Source organism: Schistocerca cancellata, chromosome 1, assembly GCF_023864275.1.
Source record: "Schistocerca cancellata isolate TAMUIC-IGC-003103 chromosome 1, iqSchCanc2.1, whole genome shotgun sequence".
In the NCBI taxonomy this organism is placed as follows: Eukaryota; Metazoa; Arthropoda; class Insecta; order Orthoptera; family Acrididae; genus Schistocerca; species Schistocerca cancellata.
The window spans coordinates 192,799,687-192,820,937 of NC_064626.1; the positions used below are offsets into that span (position 1 = coordinate 192,799,687).

The 21,251-nt window shown below is 42.4% G+C and overlaps 1 protein-coding gene across 1 annotated transcript; it reads left to right on the top strand.

The window, feature by feature from the left end:
* Window positions 1-16,199: 16,199 nt before the first annotated feature.
* Window positions 16,200-16,778, top strand: LOC126162527 (uncharacterized). Its single transcript, XM_049919137.1, has one exon. The coding sequence runs from the start codon at window positions 16,200-16,202 to the stop codon at window positions 16,776-16,778; it is 579 nt and encodes a 192-aa protein (XP_049775094.1).
* The last annotated feature ends 4,473 nt before the right edge of the window (window positions 16,779-21,251 follow it).

Genomic DNA, 21,251 nt, shown 5'->3' on the forward strand with positions numbered 1-21,251 from the left:
GGTTTCGGTCTATAATGGCCATCTTCAGATCTGCAGCAAAAATATGGGAAAAACATAAAGACACTCGCAGATTGTCTACAGTTTAAAAACAATAAATAGACCATAATGAAAAATTTGTGCTCTTTAAATGTGAAGAGGAGTACCTGTGTTTTATAAAAACAATATCCTAATGTACTAAAATCAGCACCAGCATCGCCAAATATATATAAATAACAGCATATGCACGAGTCATGTTGTCAGTAGCACTATTGTTCAAAACAAGCTGCCGTACAGTAGCCACAACATGTTTGTGTTGTAATTTCACCAGATGTCGCTACTGTAGGCATACACTAATATTCAGTGATTAATTGAACAGCGTTCTAGTTAATGAAGTATAGTACATGAACAGAGAAGCAACAAGAAAATAAAAAAAAAAATGGTTCAAATGGCTCTGAGCACTATGGGATTTAACATCTGTGGCCATCAGTAACCTGGAACTTAGAACTACTTAAACCTAACTAACCTAAGGACATCACACACATCCATGCCCGAGACAGGATTTGAACCTACGACCGTAGCTGCCTCGCGGTTCCAGACTGTAGCGCCTAGAACCGCACGGTCACACCGGCCGTCAACAAGAAAATACTAGAGTTATGCGTACAACATATGAAAACGAAGAAAATGTGTGAGGCACTCTATACTAGGTGAAACTATCAGCAAACTATATATAACAGAGGCGTTCAGTGATTAAAGTAAAACACTGTCAAACAAAGCAAAGTACGCATTGGGCACGAAGTTGCTCTGCCAGTTAAGCAGTTTTGTTGGTTCTTTCTTTTTTGCATTATTTTATTTTACGCTATTCAACTAATATCTGAAAACTAGTGTATGCCTAGAGTAGCGACATCAGGTGAACTTACTACACAAACATCTTGTGGCTAGTGTAGTGCGGTTTGTTTTGAACAGTAGTGCTGCTGACAACATGACTCCTGCACATCATGTTATTTATATATATTTGAAGGTGGTGGTGCTGATTTTGCATTTAACATCTGACAATGCTACTATGGCTGCCGTACATTAGGACATTGTTTTTATAAAACACAGGTATTCCTGTTGATACTTAGAGCCCACAAATGCATATATATGTCAGTAGTAATTTTCATTATGGTCTATTTATTGTTTTTAAGCTGTAGACAAACTGAGAGTGTATTTACGTTTTTCCCATATTTTTTGCTGCACATCTGAAGATGGTCACCATAGACCGAAACCGGTAATCTGTTAACAAAAAGTTTGTGACCACAGACGTTAATTAAAGAAAATTTATCAGCTAGGAGGTGATCCGACAAGTCCCCTCCAGAGGAAACCCATCAAACTACTTCGCAGTAGCTGAGATAAGGAAACTGTTAAGATACTCAAACAGGCTGATGCACCTCCACGAGTGTATGGGGTGCGAAGCTCCACGTAGTAAAAAAATAAATAAATAAAAATAAAAACAAAAATAATAAAAAAACCACAAGTAGTGGATTAAAAACCCCATCCGATCAGGTCTCGAAAGACCCTAATGGTACTGATCGACAGCCGTGTCATCCTCTGGCTATGGGCGTTACTGGATGTAGATATGGAGGGACGTGTGGTCAGCACACCGCTCTCCCGGCTGTTGTCAGACTTAGTGACTGGAGCCGCTACTTCTCAGTCACGTAGCTCCTCGATTAGCCTCACAAGGGTTGAGGGCACCCCACTTGCCAACAGCGTTTGGCAGACCGGACGGTGACCCATCCAACTGCTACCAAAGCCCGATAGTGGTGATCTGACGGGAACCGGTGCTACCACTGCGGCAAGGCCGTTGGCAGTGGGTTAAAGCCATTGAAAAAGTCTTTGTTGCGTAACTGTAACTATCCGCTGAGGGTTTCGCCATCATTTTTAAAAAAGTGCTTGAGAATCTCCAGCTCTTAGCGTACTTAGAGCCTGTGAGCTTCCTTTTCTCTACGTAAAATGGATGTTTCTTCAACACTTTTCGGTCTGTGTCCGGAAATTAACAGACGAACAGCAAAAGTGGAATTATGTACATTAGTGACTCTTTTCCGCACTAAATGGTCCTTATACCTGACATTAAAAACTCTTCCAGTTAGTCCAGTTGTGTAGGGCACAATGAATGTCCAAGTAATGAAGCTGGCTATATGTACTTCCTAATTCATAAATGAAGCTGATTGTTTCATGAAGACTATTAAAAATTCCAAATGAATGCTCATACCTTCCCGGAAACAAGTGTATATGATCAAAATATCGTCTTCGTACCTAGAATATGACCATATATCCAGCTCAGTAAGTGAAAAATTAATGGAAAATTTTTCTTCCATCGAATTAATGAAAATATCGGCCGAGATACCTGACAATGGATTACCCATATCCGTCAGGATGGTAGTATAGTATGCCATTAAATATAAAACAATTGTATTTTACTACTCTCCTTAGCAAAGGAAATAGGTCAGTTATTTGCTCATCACAAATATCTTAGGGATCTTTGAACAATGTCAATAGTTGTTTGTACAGGTACAATATGAGTTCTCAAATCGCTCGTCTTTACTTCCCCCAGGGCAATGAGGTACATTGTAAGCAATCATCGTTTATACCCATATACATAGTAAAGGCTAAAACCAGTTTCTTATATTCCCAAATTTTACGTTTTCATGCAATTTATGTTATTTTCCGATTGTCTCACCGTCTATATCCACGTCCACACCTGTCCTCGGCAAACCACTGTAAGGTGCATGGCAGAGGATACGTTCAACTTTACCGGTTATGAGGACTTCCTCCCGTTCCATCCACGAACTGAGCGCGTGAAGAGGGATTGTCTAGATCCCTCCGTGCGTGCTGTGATTAATCTAATCCTGCTCTCACAATCCCTATAGAATCGATACGCAGGTGGTTGTAGTATATTCCTGGAGCCATCATTTAAAGCCACTTCTTAAAACTGTGTAAGTTCGCTTTGTCGGCGTAGTTTGCGTCTCTCTTCAGAAGTCTGCTAGTTCAGTTCTTTCAGCACCTCTGTGACACTCTCCAAAAAATCAAACTTGAGACTATTCGTGCTGTCCTTCTCTGTATACGTAAAATATCCCCAGTTAGACTCATTTGATATTGGTCCCATATGGCTGAACAATGTGCTAGGATGGGTCGCACGAGTAATGTGAAACCAATCTGCTTTATAGAGTGTTCGAATTTCTCCAGTATCCTACCAATAAACCGATGTCTAGTATCTGCTTTACCCACGACTGAGCCAACGCGATAAATCAATTTCATATCCCTGCAAAAACAGGCATTTGTGTGAGTTGGCTGTTCCAGGCTGTGACTCACTTATATTATAGTCATAGGATACTAGTTTCTTTTCGTTTTGTGAAGTGCACTTTTTACATTTATAAATATTTAAGGGAAACTGTAAGTATTTCCACCAATTTAAAGTCTTATTAATGTATGACTTAATATTTATGCAGCTTCTTGCTGAAGCCAAAAGCCTTCCCACAGTGGAAATACCGGTTCCCGTCAGATCACCGAAGTTAAGCGCAATCGGGCTTGGTTACCACTTTGATTGGTGACCGTCCGGGTCTGCCGAGCACTGTTCGCAAGCGGGCTGTACTCAGCCCTTATGAGGCCACTGGAGGAGCCGCTTGACTGAGAAGTAGCGGCTCCGGTCGTGGAAACTGACAACAGTTTGGAGACCGGTGTGCCGACCACATGACCCGCCATATCTGCACGGCAGTCGGCTGACGACATGGTGGTCGGTCTGTACCGTTGGGCCATCTGAGGTCTGTTGGGATGGAGTACTACATTATAAATAACTGCATCATGTGAAAACCGTGTGTGATTGCTAGTAATATTTCCCATGAACAGCAAGGGCCGCAACAACGTTCCCTGGGGCACACCTGAAGTTAGTTCGACACCTATCGACTACTCTCTATCCAGTATAACTTGCTGCGTTCTCCCTACCACAATAATCATATCCGGTAAAAAATTTCGCTTGACACAACATACGATCGAGGTTCTGATTCAAATGTTTTCGGAAATCAAGATATACTGCATCTACCTGACTGCCTCGATCCAGAGTTTTCAGTATGTCGTGTGTGGAAAGTGCGAGCTCCGTTTCGCGTTATCGACGTTTTCGGAATCCATGCTGGCTGGCATGGAGGAGGCCATTCTGTTCGTAAGCCTTTTTGAATGCATTGATTTGCTCCAACTGAAATTGTTTCAGTGCATGGAAACAAATGTTAATGTTTACTTTGTATAATGTGCACTGGCGATGCAGTGAATGGAACTGGATTTAAATTAACAGTTTTTCGCTGTCTTTTTTCTTTGTTGTTGCTCGCTTAACAACTAATATAAAATATGTTGCTACGAAAATAGCTCTGAAATACTTCATAGGGGTGCTGTGCTGTGACTTTCTTTGGATCATTAATTTTCAACAAAACAAATATATATTATGTTATTATTCTGGACCTGGCTTTCTATAAAAAGAACATTGTTTCGTTACTGTAACTTGCTATAAAGTTCATCATATCCTCCTTATTTTATAGTAATTGAAAAGGTTACTGAAAATTATTTCGTTATGAATACTGAGGTTACAGTACGCAATGTTTGTTCAACGTCAAAATTTTGCAGTCGGTTTTTGTTAACAGCAAAACGCCAATAAGTACCACGACTAACACGAGAACATGAGACTATTATCAGAAAAAGATGTTTTTACTCTAATGTTTGCCAGACCAGAACTACACACAGCAAGATTTCTTTATGTTATGAAGGTAAATTATCTTTTTGCACTGTTAATAATATATCATCCGCAGCCCGCGTCCACCTGTAAAACACATCATAAAGTCTGTTGCTCTGCCCTGAAATCCTGAAAGCTGAAAGAAATAATTTTAGTTCACTATTACCTGTCCGCTTCTTTGCGGTATGATTGGTTTCATTTAATGCAGTCTGAATGCGCCGCGGCAGCGGCTCGTTCGTTTGTAGCGCAGCTCTACACCACGAATAGTATTTAAAGAGCTGAAAATGTCTTAAAATGATGGGATAAGATACCAGACAAGCTTATTACAAAGCATAATTCAAGTTTTCACTGAGTAACTCTATTCAATACATTTAGGCTGATTATATTCTTACACACCTTTACAAATCAATACCTAATGGCGTCCTTCTCACAATTTTGAAAAAGAAAACACCTTGGTGTGCAGTGTTAAAGTAAATGCCAACTGGCTATGAACATCTGTGCACCTAGTGACGCGGAAACTAGGAAGGTGGCTTTCATGTTCCCTGGGAGTACAACATTTCCGAGACAGAATTCTCACTAAGGAATCCTTCTTAGTGGGACCGCATACGAATGTAGTCTCGTCGATCGGTCGATCGGTCGATCGGCAGTTTCATTTCATTCTATTATAGTCTATTACTAATGCGCGAAGTCTGTTGATACGTAATGTTTCTTTTCTGATGAGCTACGCATTGACTATAAGCGCTTAACTATCTGATGTTGTGTTTGATGAACTATAAATTTAATTTTCCTTTCTTTGTTATGTAGATATCATACAGTATTTAATACGAGGTTGTTTTTAAGATTTTACTTTTGACATATTTGTGTTTAACATTCATTTATAACAAGAGAGGTCATTCCTTTCATGTCGGTAGGAACGAACAATGCCTCTAGGAAAAATGTGAGTTTTTGTTCAAGAATTTATTCACACATCTCGAAACGAGATTGGTGGCGTATCTGATTTTTATCACTGGCGTTCCTCTTGCTCTTGTAAACTTATACCAGATACGGGTATTGAAACAGAAATATCGATATTTTGTGTCGATATTGTACCAGATGTAATGTTAATTATGAAATATCGGTATACGTGTGTCCATTTCTTGGCTTCATTTTGAAAGTAAAGGAAAACATCGAAGTGAATGCTCCAGTTATTTCGAGAAATGATGAAAAAATTTCCAATCACGAGCGCATGTCGTCCTGCAACAAACAATTCTTCACTTTGCAGAACGCCTCCATGCCAACTCCTGTACGTGTAATCGTTCTAAAATGCTTATAAAATTTTCGTACACCGGGCAAAGAATGAGACTTCTTAAGAAAAAACACAACGATTTTAAATTCAATATTCTTTTTCTGTTTTCAGTTAAAAGCCCTATAAAGTTTTCATTAATCTAGATGATCGTTTGATAACGCACTATAAGTTTGTTTCATATTATTTTTGCATAATTTTATCGCCATTTTCTGCCCTTTTTAGAGGTAAGTTTTTAGGTATTTTGAATCATGAAAATAAGCGCCCTGCAGCTGCAGGTCCTTTTTCGTATTCAGAAGGTAAACGAATTGCCGGTTAGGGCAACTGCTGCACTGAAATCCCTCCTCCCTCCCCCCTTGTGTGCGCCCCAGCAAGCAGCGCAGATTCCGTTAACGATCAGGACTGTTTCGATGTGGTTCGAGCCTACATCACCGTTAATCAGCTGACTTGTTACTAAGGAGAAATTTATATGCAAAGTTACAGATTTGATAGAAACTGTGTATGCCTCACCTGCACGCCAAAGTGGTAAATCAGCATTTAAACTGACAAGAGAAGGAGAATGGTGTCTAGTATCCAGCTTACTACTGTTTTAACCTTGGTCTCTGGGGTTATACAGTGATTCCGAAAAATCCGTTACAAACTCCTCAGACTTGTGGAAGAAAGTGAGTGCGTAATATTTGGAACAGGAGCTCATGTCCGGAAGCGTCATCGACTCTACATTGCGTCAAAGTTATAGGCGTTGGCGCCTGTAAATGTATTTACACTACTGGCATTAAAATTGCTACACCACGAAGATGACGTGCTACAGACGCGAAATTTAACCAACAGGAAGAAGATGCTGTGATATGCAAATAATTAGCTTTTCAGAGCATTCACACAAGGTTGGCGCCGGTGGCGACACCTACAACGTGCTGACATGAGGAAAGTTTTCAACCGATTTCTCATACACAAACAGCAGTTGACCGGCGTTGCCCGGTGAAACGTTGTTGTGATGCCTCGTGTAAGGAGGAGAAATGCGTACCATCACGCATCCGACTTTGATAAAGGTCGGATTGTAGCCTATCGCGATTGCGGTTTATCGTATCGCGACATTGCTGCTCGCGTTGGTCGAGATCCAATGGCTGTTAACACAATATGGAAATGGTAGGTTCCGGAGGGTAATACGGAACGCCTTGCTGGATCCCAACGGCCTCGTATCACTAGCAGTCGAGATGACAAGGCATCGTATCAACATGGCTTTACACGGATCGTGCAGCCACGTCTTGAACCCTGAGTCAACCATCTACACGAACAGTTCGACGACGTTTGCAGCAGCATGGACTATCAGCTCGGTGACCATGGCTGCGGTTACCCTTGACACTGCATCACAGACAGGAGCTCCTGCGATGGTGTACTCAACGACGAAGCTGGGTGCACGAATGGCAAAACGTCATTTTTTCGGATGAATCCAGGTTCTGTTTACAGCATCATGATAGTCGCATCCGTGTTTGGCGACATCACGGTGAACACAAATTGGGAGAGTGTATTCGTCACCGCCATACTGGCGTATCACCCGGCGTGATGGTATGGGGTGCCATTGGTTACACGTCTCGGTCACCTCTTGTTCGCACTGACGGCACTTTGAACAGTGGACGTTACATATCAGATGTGTAACGACCCGTGGCTCTACCCTTCATTCGATCCCTGCGAAACCCTACATTTCAGCAGGATAATGCACGGCCGCATGTTGCAGGTCCTGTACGGTCATTTATGGATACAAAAAATGTTCGACTGCTGTCCTGGCTCGCCCATTTTCCAGATCTCTCGCCAATTGAAAACTTCTGGTCAGTGGTAGCCGAATAACTGGCTCGTCACAATACGCCAGTCACTACTCGTGATGAGCTATGGTATCGTGTTGAAACTGCATGGGCATCTGTACCTGTACACGTCATCCAAGCTCTGTTTGACTAAATGCCCAGGCGAATCAAGGCCATTATTACGGCCAGAGGTGGTTGTTGTGGGTAATGATTTCTTAGGATCTATGCACCCAAATCGCGTGAAAGTGTAATCACATGTCAGTTCTAGTATAATATAATTTTCCAATGAATATCCGTTTACCATCTGCATTTCTTCTTGGTGTAGCAGTTTTAATGGCCAGTAGTGTATAAACAGAGTGATTCCGTGATGATGTTACAGTCGCTGGACGACGAATCCGGACTTTGGTTCTTATTCAAAAATTTATACACTCCATCCCGTCTGAACGCTCCAGAAGGTTGTACGGATATTTTTCGAACACAATATATTCGGTATCAGTGAGCTAACTTACGGATGGAGAGTAATAATTATCTTCTTCTTCATACCTTATTCTCAACTGTTACAAGTGCAGTTCTTGCGTGTAGTGCTAACAGTGCGAGGCCGAAAGGGTGTCGTCTGTACACAGCTGCTGAGGGAGAGTGCGGTCGCCGCCGCGCAAGACGGCGCAGCTGGGGGAGGCGGTGGTCTCCGGTGGGCAGTGGGGGTGGCGGAGGGTGAGCTGCGGCGGCTGCAGCGGGCCAGGCTATCGATGCACCGCGTCGTCCGCCTCTGCGGGCAGCACTTTGGGCTCGCACTGTTGCTGTCGGCATATACGTGACCTCCGTGAAGCTGGTGGTTGTAGCAGGCAGCCTGCTGGCCGTGTGCTGGGCTGTTCCTCCGCGGCGGACCGTGCTGCCACAGCGGGAAGACCGATGAACGGAATTCTGGCTGTCCCACAGATTTCCTTGGCGTCAGGTGTTCTCCACCTGTCAATGGGGGAGCTCGCGTTTTCTGCCGCCATCGGATCGCCACATTGTGTACCGTGATTCGTCACTCCACACAGCGTTTTCCCACTGTTCAGTCGTCCAATGATTAAGCTTCTTACACCAAGCGAAGCATCGTTTGGCATTTACCGGCGTGATGCGTGGCTTATGAGTAGCCGCTCGGCCATGAAATCCTAGTTTTCTTGCCTCCCGCCTAACTGTCGTAGTCCGGTGTTGCCGAGCGATTCTAGGCTTTTCAGTCTGGAGTCCGCAGCTCGTGGTCGTGCGGTAGCGTTCTCGCTTCCCGCGCCCGGGTTCCCGGGTTCGATTCCCGGCGGGGTTAGGGATTTTCTCTGCCTCGTGATGACTGGGTGTTGTGTGATGTCCTTAGGGTAGTTAGGTTTAAGTAGTTCTAAGTTCTAGGGGACTGATGACCATAGATGTTAAGTCCCATAGTGCTCAGAGCCATTTTCAGTCTGGAACCGCGCGACCGCTACGGTCGCAGGTTCGAATCCTGCCTCGGGCATGGCTGTGTGTGATGTCCTTAGGTTAGTTAGGTTTAAGTGGTTCTAAGTTCTCGGGGCATGATGACCTCAGATGTTAAGTCCCATAGTGCTCAGAGCCATTAGAATCATTTGGATTGTCGTAGTACTTGCAGTGGATCGTAATGAAATTTGGAATTCCTGTGTGTTGGTCTGGATAGATGTCTGCCTATTACGACCCTCTTCAACAGTCAGGAGACGAAGTCGACCTGTGCGCTTTTGTGCTGTACGTGCCCCTTCACGTTTCCACTTCACTATCACATCGGAAACAGTGGTTCCAGGGATGTTTAGTAGTGTGGTAATCTCGCGTACAGACATATGACGTAAGTGACGCTAAATTACCTAACCAAGTTCGAAATCTGTGAGTTCCGCGGAGCGCTCATTCACGATATCTAATAACTACGGCGGTCGCTGATATGGAGTACCTGGCAGTAGGTGGTAGCACAATCCACCTAATACGAAAAACGTATGTTTTTGGCGGTGTCCGGATACTTTTGATCACATAGTGTGCGATAGATGACAGGAACAACGATCGTGAGATGTACAATCGATCACTCTAACAGGTAAGGAATGATAACAATATTCCACATCGGGTTTCGAAGGGAAACTGTGTTTTGTTTCGGACGTGACCCATTCCAAAAGTGAATGTACAGACTTAAGGTCAACTGTTACGATACAAATCAAGCATACAGACAATGAACACGATGTTACGGTATACTTACTAAGGGAAAACGACCAGCATACTAAGGAAGTCGTCGATCCAGTTCTTACTGATGACGTACGTGAAGCTAATGTTGACATCTTATTGGATTCTGGCTCGGAGTTATTTCAAGAGCTTAATGAAAAAGTAAATATTCCGATTTTTTCGGTAAATGGACTCAGAAATTTAACCACGAGTGCGAATCGAAGCAAATCAATCAGAGATCAATTTCGGTTGAATTCGTGAATTTTGAGAGAAGAATTTGAACTGCCAGTTTTCGCGGTCTCATTTTTGAGCCTTTGAGTCACTCTTCGGTACCGAATGGATAACAGAACGGTGTGAGACATTATATTTTGTAAAAGGATTAGCTTGCACGACGAATACGGAAGAAGAAATGAAGATTTGCTTTCACGGAATTTTAGATGAAGGTTCTGTGTGCACTGCGACACAAATTTTCGATGCGGTAGTGTTAAAGATGAAGCGGGAGTAGCGACTCTGCAGTTTCGAGAGGATGATAAAGCATGAAGTCGCGGGATGACATAAATAGCTCTGTTACAAGTATTCAAGTCAATATTAGAATGTTTACAATGGCAGGGGGCAGTTTCCTCGAGAATGCCTCATGTTATGGACGGGATCGCGCCAGCTCGGCACCACGGCTATACTACTGTCTGGAACGTTGAAAAATATGCATTTCATTCTCATTCACTATGTACGCCTTTCATATTTTATTCTTTTTGCAATTCTATCATCGTTTTACAATTGCAGTGGGATGCCTATATGGCTAGACAATTTTCTGTGGCAATGTTACGGTGCTAATTGAGACAGGAAGGGCACGGGATATTTTTCCTTATTTTATGAACCCAATTTAGCAGTCTCCCTGGGGTGGCCACGATGGCTTCCATTTTCCTGCGCTGATCGTTGCTGTAGGGAACATGGGCGACCAGTCTGAATGATATTTAGTGGCCAAAAGTTCTCCCCCGTCCTTAGTCTCACAAGTCATGGTACCAACACTGAAGCTTAACTTTCATACCCTTTAAACGCTGCAAGCAGCCTCCCTGACGAAACGCTGACCGACTTCTGACGAATCACGAACCATTTTCAGTTGTCCGGGCGGCTAGCTATACGAGCATCGTGTTTCGCAACAATCCCGTGGGTTCTGACTGGCCAAATTCGGAGTGGCCAATTCTCACGACCCAGCGCTCCCAGCTGTCCTTTGAAGACGAGGAAACTCAGTCAGTTGTGTCCTGTTCCTGCTCGCTGGTAGAGCCTGAGGCCACGATGCTGATTTCCGTAAGCGTGGATGTACTCAGTGAATGCCAGCTTAGTTTGTTATAATGCACTTAGAGCTCTCTCACTAATGATTCCCTAGTGTTCTATTTTTCTTTCCGTTTCTCATAAATTTTACTTCGTAAATTCGATAATTGGTGAGTAATGTTGAACTTTGCGCCTGACTTTTATCCTTTACGAGCGCGAGGTCAGCTATGGTTCACATCAGGGTAAAGATTCTTGTCTTCAAAGTTGCAGTAGTGCCTTCAGCATCTCTCCTTTAGTCTTTTTCTTGTTATACGCGTTTGGATCTAAGTTTCTAGACTGTAACTTCGCGAAATGGGTTCATGGTCCTTTGCGCTAGAACACGCGACCAAGTAACAAGCGTTTGGTCTTGCGTATTGTTAATTAAATAGCAACTTCGTACCCTTGCAGTGATTTTATTTTCTTCACTTAAACGAGTGTTGCTATGACGTATATTCACACGAGTTACTTGATTTTCGGTGGGGCGGCTACTTTGACACATTCTTATTCTCCTATTTACCCCATACTCTGTTTAGTCTACGGTAGTGGCGAGTGCATGTTGATAGTTCCACGCTCTTATAAAAATGAGAGTGCATCTATTTAGTCACAACAATCGGAACCCTTATTCCATTTCCCGCCTTTCCTCTTGTTCTTCGTTATTGTGGATAGGGCAGGCTGCTGAATCAATCTTTCCTTCGTCCCCCAAAATTACGTTCAGTAGTATATGAATGAGCAGAAATAGCGACCTTATCTTCTTCGTATTTATGAGAGTTCTCGTTTACCCACTTTATGTAATAAAGATGTCATAGTAGTTTCTATCTGCATTCATCAATTCAATGAAATTCCCCTCACACATAAGAGCACCTCGCAACCCCCATTTACACCTTATGATCAGCAAATTAACTAATACATTAGTGCTTTGCTTAGTCGGTTTCCTTAAGGTCGTGCGGATCTCGTGCTTTTCTTTGTTTGGACAGAGTTTGTTCTCACAGATCCGTTGCGACCACTGCACTTACGGAACTGGTGGTAACTAAAAGAAATTCTTCCCTTCCGTATAAGGGAAAAGCCATGGCTCACTGTGAGTCATGAACAAAATTCCACGCAATGTGGCGAAAGTTGGTTGCCTTATCCTGAACGAGTGACAGAGAGTTTGAATTAAATAACTATTCCCTATTCATTAAATTTATTGGTTGCGGAATCTTTCACAATTCCTATGGGAGAGTGCTTCAATCAAACAAGGCACCGCTATTAGCCCTCTAGGTCGGATAATATGTTTCTTCGTTTCTAAAGTTGTTTCGGCTACTGCCATGATCAGATAAAAACTTAGAACATGTGAAACAGCGGTCAGTGGCGGTATCAACGAAACATCTGCCAAACTTGGTGTTGTCTACTGAATGACACGCTGCATAGGAGTAGGTTTATTAGTACTCGCGCTGTACGTTACTTTGCACGTTCGTATTTTTGACCTGTTCCATAATCAATGAACACTACTTGCCATTAAAATTGCTACACGAAGAAGAAATGCAGATAATAAACGGGTAATCATTGGACAAATATATTATACTAGAACTGACATGAGATTACATTTTCACGCACTTTGGGTGCATAGATCCTGAGGAATCAGAACCCAAAACAACCACATCTGGCCGTAATAACGGCCTTGATACGCCTTGGTATTGAGTCAAACAGAGCTTGGATGGCGTGTACAGGCACAGATGCCCATGCTGCTTCAACACGATACCACAGTTCATGAAGAGTAGTGACTGGCGTATTGTGACGAGCCAGTTGCTGGCCACCATTGACCAGACATTTTTAATTGGTGTGAGATCTGGAGAATGTGCTGGCCAGGGCAGCAGTCGAACATTTTCTGTATCCACGAAAGTCCGTACAGGACTTGCAACACGCAGTCATGCATTATCCTGCCGAAATGTAGGGCTTCGCAAGGATCGAATGAAGGGTAGAGCCACGGGTCGTAACACATCTGAAATGTAACGTCCACTGTTCAAAGTGTCGTCAATGCGAACAAGAGGTGACCGAGACGTGTAACCAATGGCAGCCCATACCATCACGCCGGTTGATGCGCCAGTAAGGCGATGACGAATACACACTTCCAATGTGCGTTCACCGCGATGTCGCCAAACATGGATGCGACCATCATGATGCTGTAAACAGAACCTGGATTCATCCGAAAAAATGACGTTTAGCCATTCGTGCAACCAGGTTCGTCGTTGAGTACACCATCGCAGGCGCTCCTGTCTGTGGTGCAGTGTCAAGGGTAACCGCAGCCATGGTCTCCGAACTGATAGTCCATGCTGCTGCAAACGTCGTCGAACTGTTCGTGTAGGTGGTTGTTGTCTTGCAAACGTCCCCATCTGTTGACTCGGGTATCGAGACGTGGCCGCACGATCCGTTACAGCCATGCTGACAAGGTGCCTGTGATCTCGACTGCTAGTGATACGAGGCCGTTGGGATCCAGCACGGCGTTTCGTATTACCCTCCTGAACCAACCCATTCCATATTCTGGTAACAGTCATCGGATCTCGACCAACGCGAGCAGCAATGTCGCGATACGATAAACCGCAATCGCGATAGGCTACAATCCGACCTTTATAAAAGTCGGAAACCTGATGGTACGCAGTTCTCCACCTTACACGAGGCATCACAACAACGTTTGACCAGGCAAAGACGGTCAACTGCTGTTTGTGTATGACAAATCGTTTGGAATCTTTCCTCATGTCAGCACGTTGAAGGTGTCGCCAACGGCGCCAATCTTGTGTGAATTCCCTGAAAAGCTAATCATTTGCATATCACAGCATCTTCTTTCTGTCGGCTAAATTTCGCGTCTGTAGCACGTCATCTTCGTGGTGTAGCAATTTTAATGTCAAGTAGTGTAATAATAACCACGATGTCTAACAACACTAATCGAGTAATACAGACCGAACACATTAACTTTATTATCTTTTCTTCCGAATCTTTCAAGGTCAAATTAAAGTTGCATGAGATTACAATTACACAAACATAACTGGTCCATTTGATCTCAAATTACGTGTTCACTATATGATTACCGAGGTAGATTAGTTACATTCAGCATCGGAGTGCACCAGACGTGACAGAGCTACTGGTTATCGCATCACAGACCCTCACTGGTGACTACTCCGAAGCATTTTCCGCCTGTCCGTACGGAGCGCATGTTCCTCATACTTCGCCATCTGCGTCCTTATCCGTTATAATTACCTAATTCATTAGCTATCTTCCGCCAGCGAATTTTTAACAAATAAAATTGCAATTATGAAGAAGGAGATGAGGGAAGACTCCAGCATGGCATGAGTCAAGTTTAATTATCATGCCAGCAGAATGGTCCTTTTGACACAGAAATGAAGAAATGCTTGCTCAGAAATAACCGTCTTACAAATCTGGCACCGAAGCTTCATAGCTCTGATATTTTCTTTCACGTCGTATGCATCTCCAAGGATTGCTATCCACTGGCTAGCCTCCTTCACAAGTCATATTTTTTGAACTTTGCACTCTTACATGCGTCAATTTATGTCCACAGCGTCCATTACTGTTCTGTCGTACTGAATATTTGTTACATGCTGGTTGTTTGCTGTTGGCATTCATAAATTATTTGTAAAGCGATTATGACGCCTACAGGAGTGTTAACTGAAGCATGTCTGACAGATATGGCAGAATGAAAACGGTGGTACCAGAAACGAAAAAAACTAAGTCAATTGATGTAGATGGGGTTCGAATAGAAAAAAGAAAAACCATTGGGAGTTCACCTTAAATGTCGTCGCAAAACACCAAAGCTGTTTAGTAAGTCTGCAGTTCGCTACTGTGTGTCTCCAATTAATTAGCAACGCTATAGCTGCTGACATGGAGTGGCATGCAAACGTAAAATTTTTTAGGATTGCCTCGACACAATCGAAACCATTAACGCAATTTATGTGCGACATTTCATTGAGGTAAAGACCGGTATGAGCAATCTACCTTAGTGGTCGCGAACTAAGTTCCTTAATACAGTGTCACGATAAATTGATCGGAAGGCCATCTAGTTATCGCGTCCTCCGCAATACCGAGCGTCTTCAGTGTACTGCATACCAGGTTTCACTCTGCCTGCAGCCATCAGAGTTGCAACACACTAGTGGGAACAGCGGGAGCAGAAAACTTGCTGCCTCACACTATACTATTGTTTTGCTTTAAAATCGGATATGTGTAAACAAGGTGATTAATATCTTGCATGTTTAGCTGTACATAATATCTACCAAAATCTCTTCACTAACGGCCATATCTCAGTCATACGCGTTTTGTAATGGAGTCTTACAGTTTCAAAACAGCCATAAGACCGTTGTACATGGTGAGCCACATCTGTGGTCTGAATCCCGTAATGAGCTCCAACAGGAACAACGTATTTAAACGTGGGCTCAGACGACCTCTCAGTGAAGCTATAACTGCAGTGTGGTTAGCTGTCATCACGGGTGTTGGCTCTTACTGCAGCTACACCCACTCGTGCACATATTTATTTCCAGGTTTTCTGAGAGCGGCACAGTTTCCGTTAGTGGTCATGACTCTGTTGATGTGGTTGGAACCCACAGCACTGCTAATCACGTGTCTTATTACGAGGAAGCAGTTTATATGTGAACTTACTGATCTGTTAGACAAGGTGGATGTTTTACTTCCACGTCAATGTGGTAAAATTAGTTTTCAAACCTTCAAGAAGACAAGAATAATGTCCATTTTTCTGCTTTCTACCGTTATAATAAAATTGCTTTTTGTGGCTACAGCCAATGCCATTCAGCTAACTGGAGGACGGAGAGCAATACTTATCCACTTCCTTTTACCATATTCTTATCTGTGGCAAGTGCAGTTCCTCAGTATTGTGCTAACAGTGCGAGACCGGATGGGTGCCGTCTGTACACAGCTGGTGAGGAGTGTGCGGCCGCCACTGTGCAGTGAGGCGGAGCTGGAGGAGGCGGCGTCCTCCGGAGGGCGGCTGTGGGTGGCGGAGGGTGAGCTGCGGCGGCTGCAGCGCGCCAGGCTGTCCCTCCACCGCGTCGCCCGACTCTGCGGACAGCACTTTGGACTCGCGCTGCTGCTGTCTGTGCTCAAGAGCTTGGTTCGCATGGTGCTAAAGACCTACTTTCTCGTGCTGCTTCTGAGGTGGTACAAGTTTGTCCAGAAGGAGTCGCTTGTCGTCGTATATGTGACATGCGTGGAGCTGGTGTTTGCAGCAGGCAGCCTTCTCGCCATGTGCTGGGCTTGCTCCTCTGCGTCTGGCCGTGCTGCCACAGCAGGCAGGCTGATGGATTTGATTCTGGCTATACGACCTCCTTCCTCGGCGCCAGGTGTTCTCCAACTGTCAATGGGGAAGCTTGCTTTTTCTGCTGCCGGATTCTTCGACATAGAACTGCACTTGTTTGTTGCCGTGATTGGCACTGTCGTAACTTACATTGTGATTCTTGCACAGTTTTTTGTATAATGTTGGGAGAAACTCGTATGTAGAAGCTCAACAGTAACACAGACGTAAAAATTATATAACTTTTCTATTTGCAGCAGATACTGTTCAATAACTTAAGGCACTACTTTTCTTTAGGCATTATGTCACAGTGCTATTGACAGGTGAGGCCAATTGAACTGAAATATTTCAGCACTAATGTCCTTATTCTCTCGAAGAAAGAAAGTAATTCTCAATCACACATTACAAGTGACAAGTCAAGACATTACACGAATGAGCAACTGTGATACGCCAGTTCTGTTGCTTGTTTGCAAAACGTATCACTTCGACGACAAATCTGCAGTTGATTAGTTTCATCAATAGCAATAGCTTATTAGGATGTGCGAGGTGACTTCTAGTTGGGCCTATGAGATCCACTCTGAGTCCACGTAGTTTACAGTTTACACTACAGGTTCGCTGCTATTACGACTGTTCATCTCCATATTACTAGTCTTAGGTCAGATCTCAAATAGTATCTTTTGAATGCTGCTTGAACAGTGATCTTAATCTTGAATGTGGTTAGTTCAAGGAGTGGCAACTAAAATATTAACCCTAGTCTCAGTATTCTCAGAACTTCTACACAGTGACTTGAAGTGCGTATCATTAATTTTAGCCATACCATTTCAGGTTTTATTGAATCCATACTAATTATATCATTTCACACGTCCGCTGACAAACAAGAAGTTTGGAACACAGTGACCGGAAACTTGAAATGTTGGATTTGAGTACATCGCCGTAAACAGAACCGAGAAACTTAGCTTTACAAGTGCCACAGGTTTCCTATTTTGAACTGCAGAGTTTTAACACATATTCAGGTGTCCTACTGGTTCGTGGCTGTCAGGTTGTGATGTATACTTTTACTCTCTCTTCTTAGGAGCATCTAGTTATGGATGAAAATGGTAGTGTAATCTTACTCTCTCCTTCCAAATACATGGTTATCAACGAAATATTTATTAAATTATACGTATATCATGTGGGTCACTTTATACGTTTACAGTTCAAATTTAGTCTTCTAGGTATTTTTTTCTAAGTGCTTTGTCTAAAAGCTGTAACTGAAAGTTGGACTACGCTTCTATTACTTTAAGACAATTGATGTTGGCTACACCAGTTCTTCCTTGCCAGTCACATTCTCATTCTACCACTTTTCAGTTATTTAAATAGCTCTCTGCCTTGCTTTAGCAAAGGCTGATATTTACTTGATTGTGGTTCATGGTATGCAGCATTGAACTGAAATTTTCATTGAGCTCCCCTGTACAAAAACGTACACACACTGCTACTCTTTATTTCTTTCAGCCATCGGACGCTGGTATGAAGGTCGCAGTTACAGTCAGAGGTGAATCGAGTAGAGGGAGAGCAGTTTAAAATAGAGGCTACATTCATGAAACGATGCATTAACTTTGTGGGACTCAGTAACTTAGTCATGATTGTTTGCGGAGGGTATTTTTCATTTTATGCGTCGGTTCAATATTGTCAGATGCGTTCTTCGTTCTTTGGAGCAATAATAATCTTACGTGTAAGATTCGTGCTAAGAGAAATGTAACTTCAAATTCATTTCAGTTTCATATATGGGCAATCACCAATGTAATTTCCAGTGTCATACTGAGAAAACGTAGTCTCGGAAACACGAAAGGGTTGCCTGTTGTGGCGTTCATGTCTCTACAGTCAAAAATGTACAAAATCAAGTTCCGCCCTTAGGCGGGCAGATGCGCTAACACACTGATGCATCAAGTTAATTTTCAGTCTCGTCATGTCGATTAGAGGCTTGACGGAACTATTTACGTGTGTGAGAGAGACAGGATGTGTGCGTGAATGGTCCATGATTTGTAGATGTATATTGCATACTTTGTGTGTGTGCGACTTAGCTGCACTCTTTCTCTGTGTGTATTTACTTTTCATGAGTAGATTCTCTCGTCCTATTTTAGAGAGATGTGGCAGCACTACACACACATGTAAATGTTCTGATGCTAATTGCAGGATGCTTATGTTTGCAGTTGGTATGTAGGCAATAAAATTTGAACATCATTTGTTAAAATGCTTCGAAAATACTCAAGATATTCTGTAGCCGACACATGTATGTCCTACTTTGTAGTAGAAGTAGAGGCATGTACTTTAAGATATAAAGTCATTTGTTTTCGTCCTAAAAAGCTTTTATTATTCAGGAACATACATTTTATATAACTTGCTAGCAACCATAAACACTTTAGCTACTACTGAGTACAATTTGAGAAAAGGCTAGAAGATTTACTGTGAGAGAACTACTTTTATTCTGTGAGCAAATTACTTAGCAGCACCACTTCATTTATATGTTATTCATAGTATTAAACAACGTCAGTGTTACGTGAAATATGACTTCTCTTCATCTTTAGGGCATTAATGCTTTCTGTGAAATCAAATATAGTATTTTTATGTAATGAACTCCAGTGATCATTATTTTAAATGTTTCTCTCAAGTTTAATATAAACTTTTACACGAAAATTTGTCTCAGATTTTTTTACTTGTCCAATCGACTTCTGGTCCATCTTATTTACGAACTGTGGATGAACACTGAACATATAAAAATATTTTACCAGCGCTCTGCGTACCACGCAAACTGTCCTTCAGCTACAAGGGAAGACTTTGGTGCATGGCACTTAATCCTCCAGAGGAAATAACTACTTGGCAAAAAGTCCATCCTCTATCTTGCAAGGAACGAATGAAACCTTTTCCAATGATTTGGCAACTGGAACAAGTATAAGAACGTCCAACAAGATACTGACATAACAACAGCACTAAAAATACATTTTGTGAAGAAAAGCACTTGAATTGTTGGGCGTTTCCAGTCTTTATATATTTTCGTTTGATGCTAAGATTTACATCCAGCACGTATTCAGAAATACGAAAAGTATATCTGTCTGTCATAGTAATACTCATCCCTTACGGGCCATAGTCCAGCCAGATTTTAGGACGCCACTACGAGCTGGCGTCAACTGGTGCTGGTCATGAGATTTCCAGCATCCTCATGGTGCTGATACCTTCTTGCTAGGCGATATGCTACACTGTCTGCTAGCAACCCCTGTGCCTGCCCCAGTAAGAACCGATTCATGAGCCGTTCTTGGAACTACACCCATGGCACCCACTCAGCTCAAATATTTGTCTCCTCAACTCACACACATTCAAACAGTTGTTACAGTTTCTCTCTCACATCTCATGAAAGCATAAAAGAGTTCTGATGCCATACTTTTGTTATCAGAAATGTTATTATACGAGTAAATTTTTTTGTCTTATATGTGTATTTTTCTTCTTTGTTTATGTCCTGCAATTGATGAACTCCTTGCTCAAAATTGATTGTGAACGTAGTACTAACTGATAAGTCCCATAGACTTTATTAAACCATCAAACTACTAATAGATTGTCAAATACGCTGTTTGCTTTCTATGGACTAGTGAAGCAAACACGAAGACGTGCAACTTAAGTTTGATAATCTTCACATCACGTTTGGAGCAGCTCTTATGTTGTGTAGGTACTGTGTCTGGAACAAATCTGTTACAAGCGGTAATGGCTACCAATGCAGACTTGAGTGGGTCGGTACACGCATCAAGCTGCTCGCTCGTTACTCGTGAGCGTGGCAGTTGCTCGGAAGTGGGGTACCGAGTAACTCGTGACTCGAGCACTGGCGTTCACGAGAAAGGAGACTCAGTCAGACCCATATAGGAACGGAAGCATGCAATGAAAATTTCATGCATGATGTGTACACGTTTGATAAATTCATTATTTCATCTTAATAATATTTTTATCTTTGCGTTTTCGTCCGATAATATTCAGAAATATTATAGAAGAAGAAAATAATCACACGGTTTGTTCGTTGAAAATGTGCCAAGAAGTAAAAATTTTCTTTTCAATAATCAAACTCAGTTTACAAAGTGATTTCATGGTATTTTAATGGAAGAAATGACATACTTTACACTTAAAAGAAAACTAAGATTGAAACTTCTAGAGTAACGAATGATCAAATGGTATCATTTTATGAAGTAGACGCTGAAGACTAAGTAACACAGTACATGTAATCTTTTCGCCTAGAACATAAAAATATATTGATAACAGTAACTTCTGAATACCAACGCATATGTTACATTCATATTATACAAGCGGAAGCGATTTACGCCGGCTATTTGTGTTCCATCTCGTATGATATGACTGTCTTCATAAAATGAGCCCTTTCCTGTGCATTCTTGCCCCTGAAGAAGTACTGAGAATTAGAGAAAATGAAGAATATTTACATATATATGCATACACTGTCGACATAGTCGTAGGTTCAACAGATATACAGAAGCTGCAGAAAATCAGTGAGAAAATAGACAACTGGTCAACTGGTGTAGTGAACACAAACTACACATAAACGTAACAAAGACAGAAATGGTGATTTGCAGAAAAGGGGGTAAAAAACGCAAGAATGCGGAAATCAACATCAGAGGACAAAAA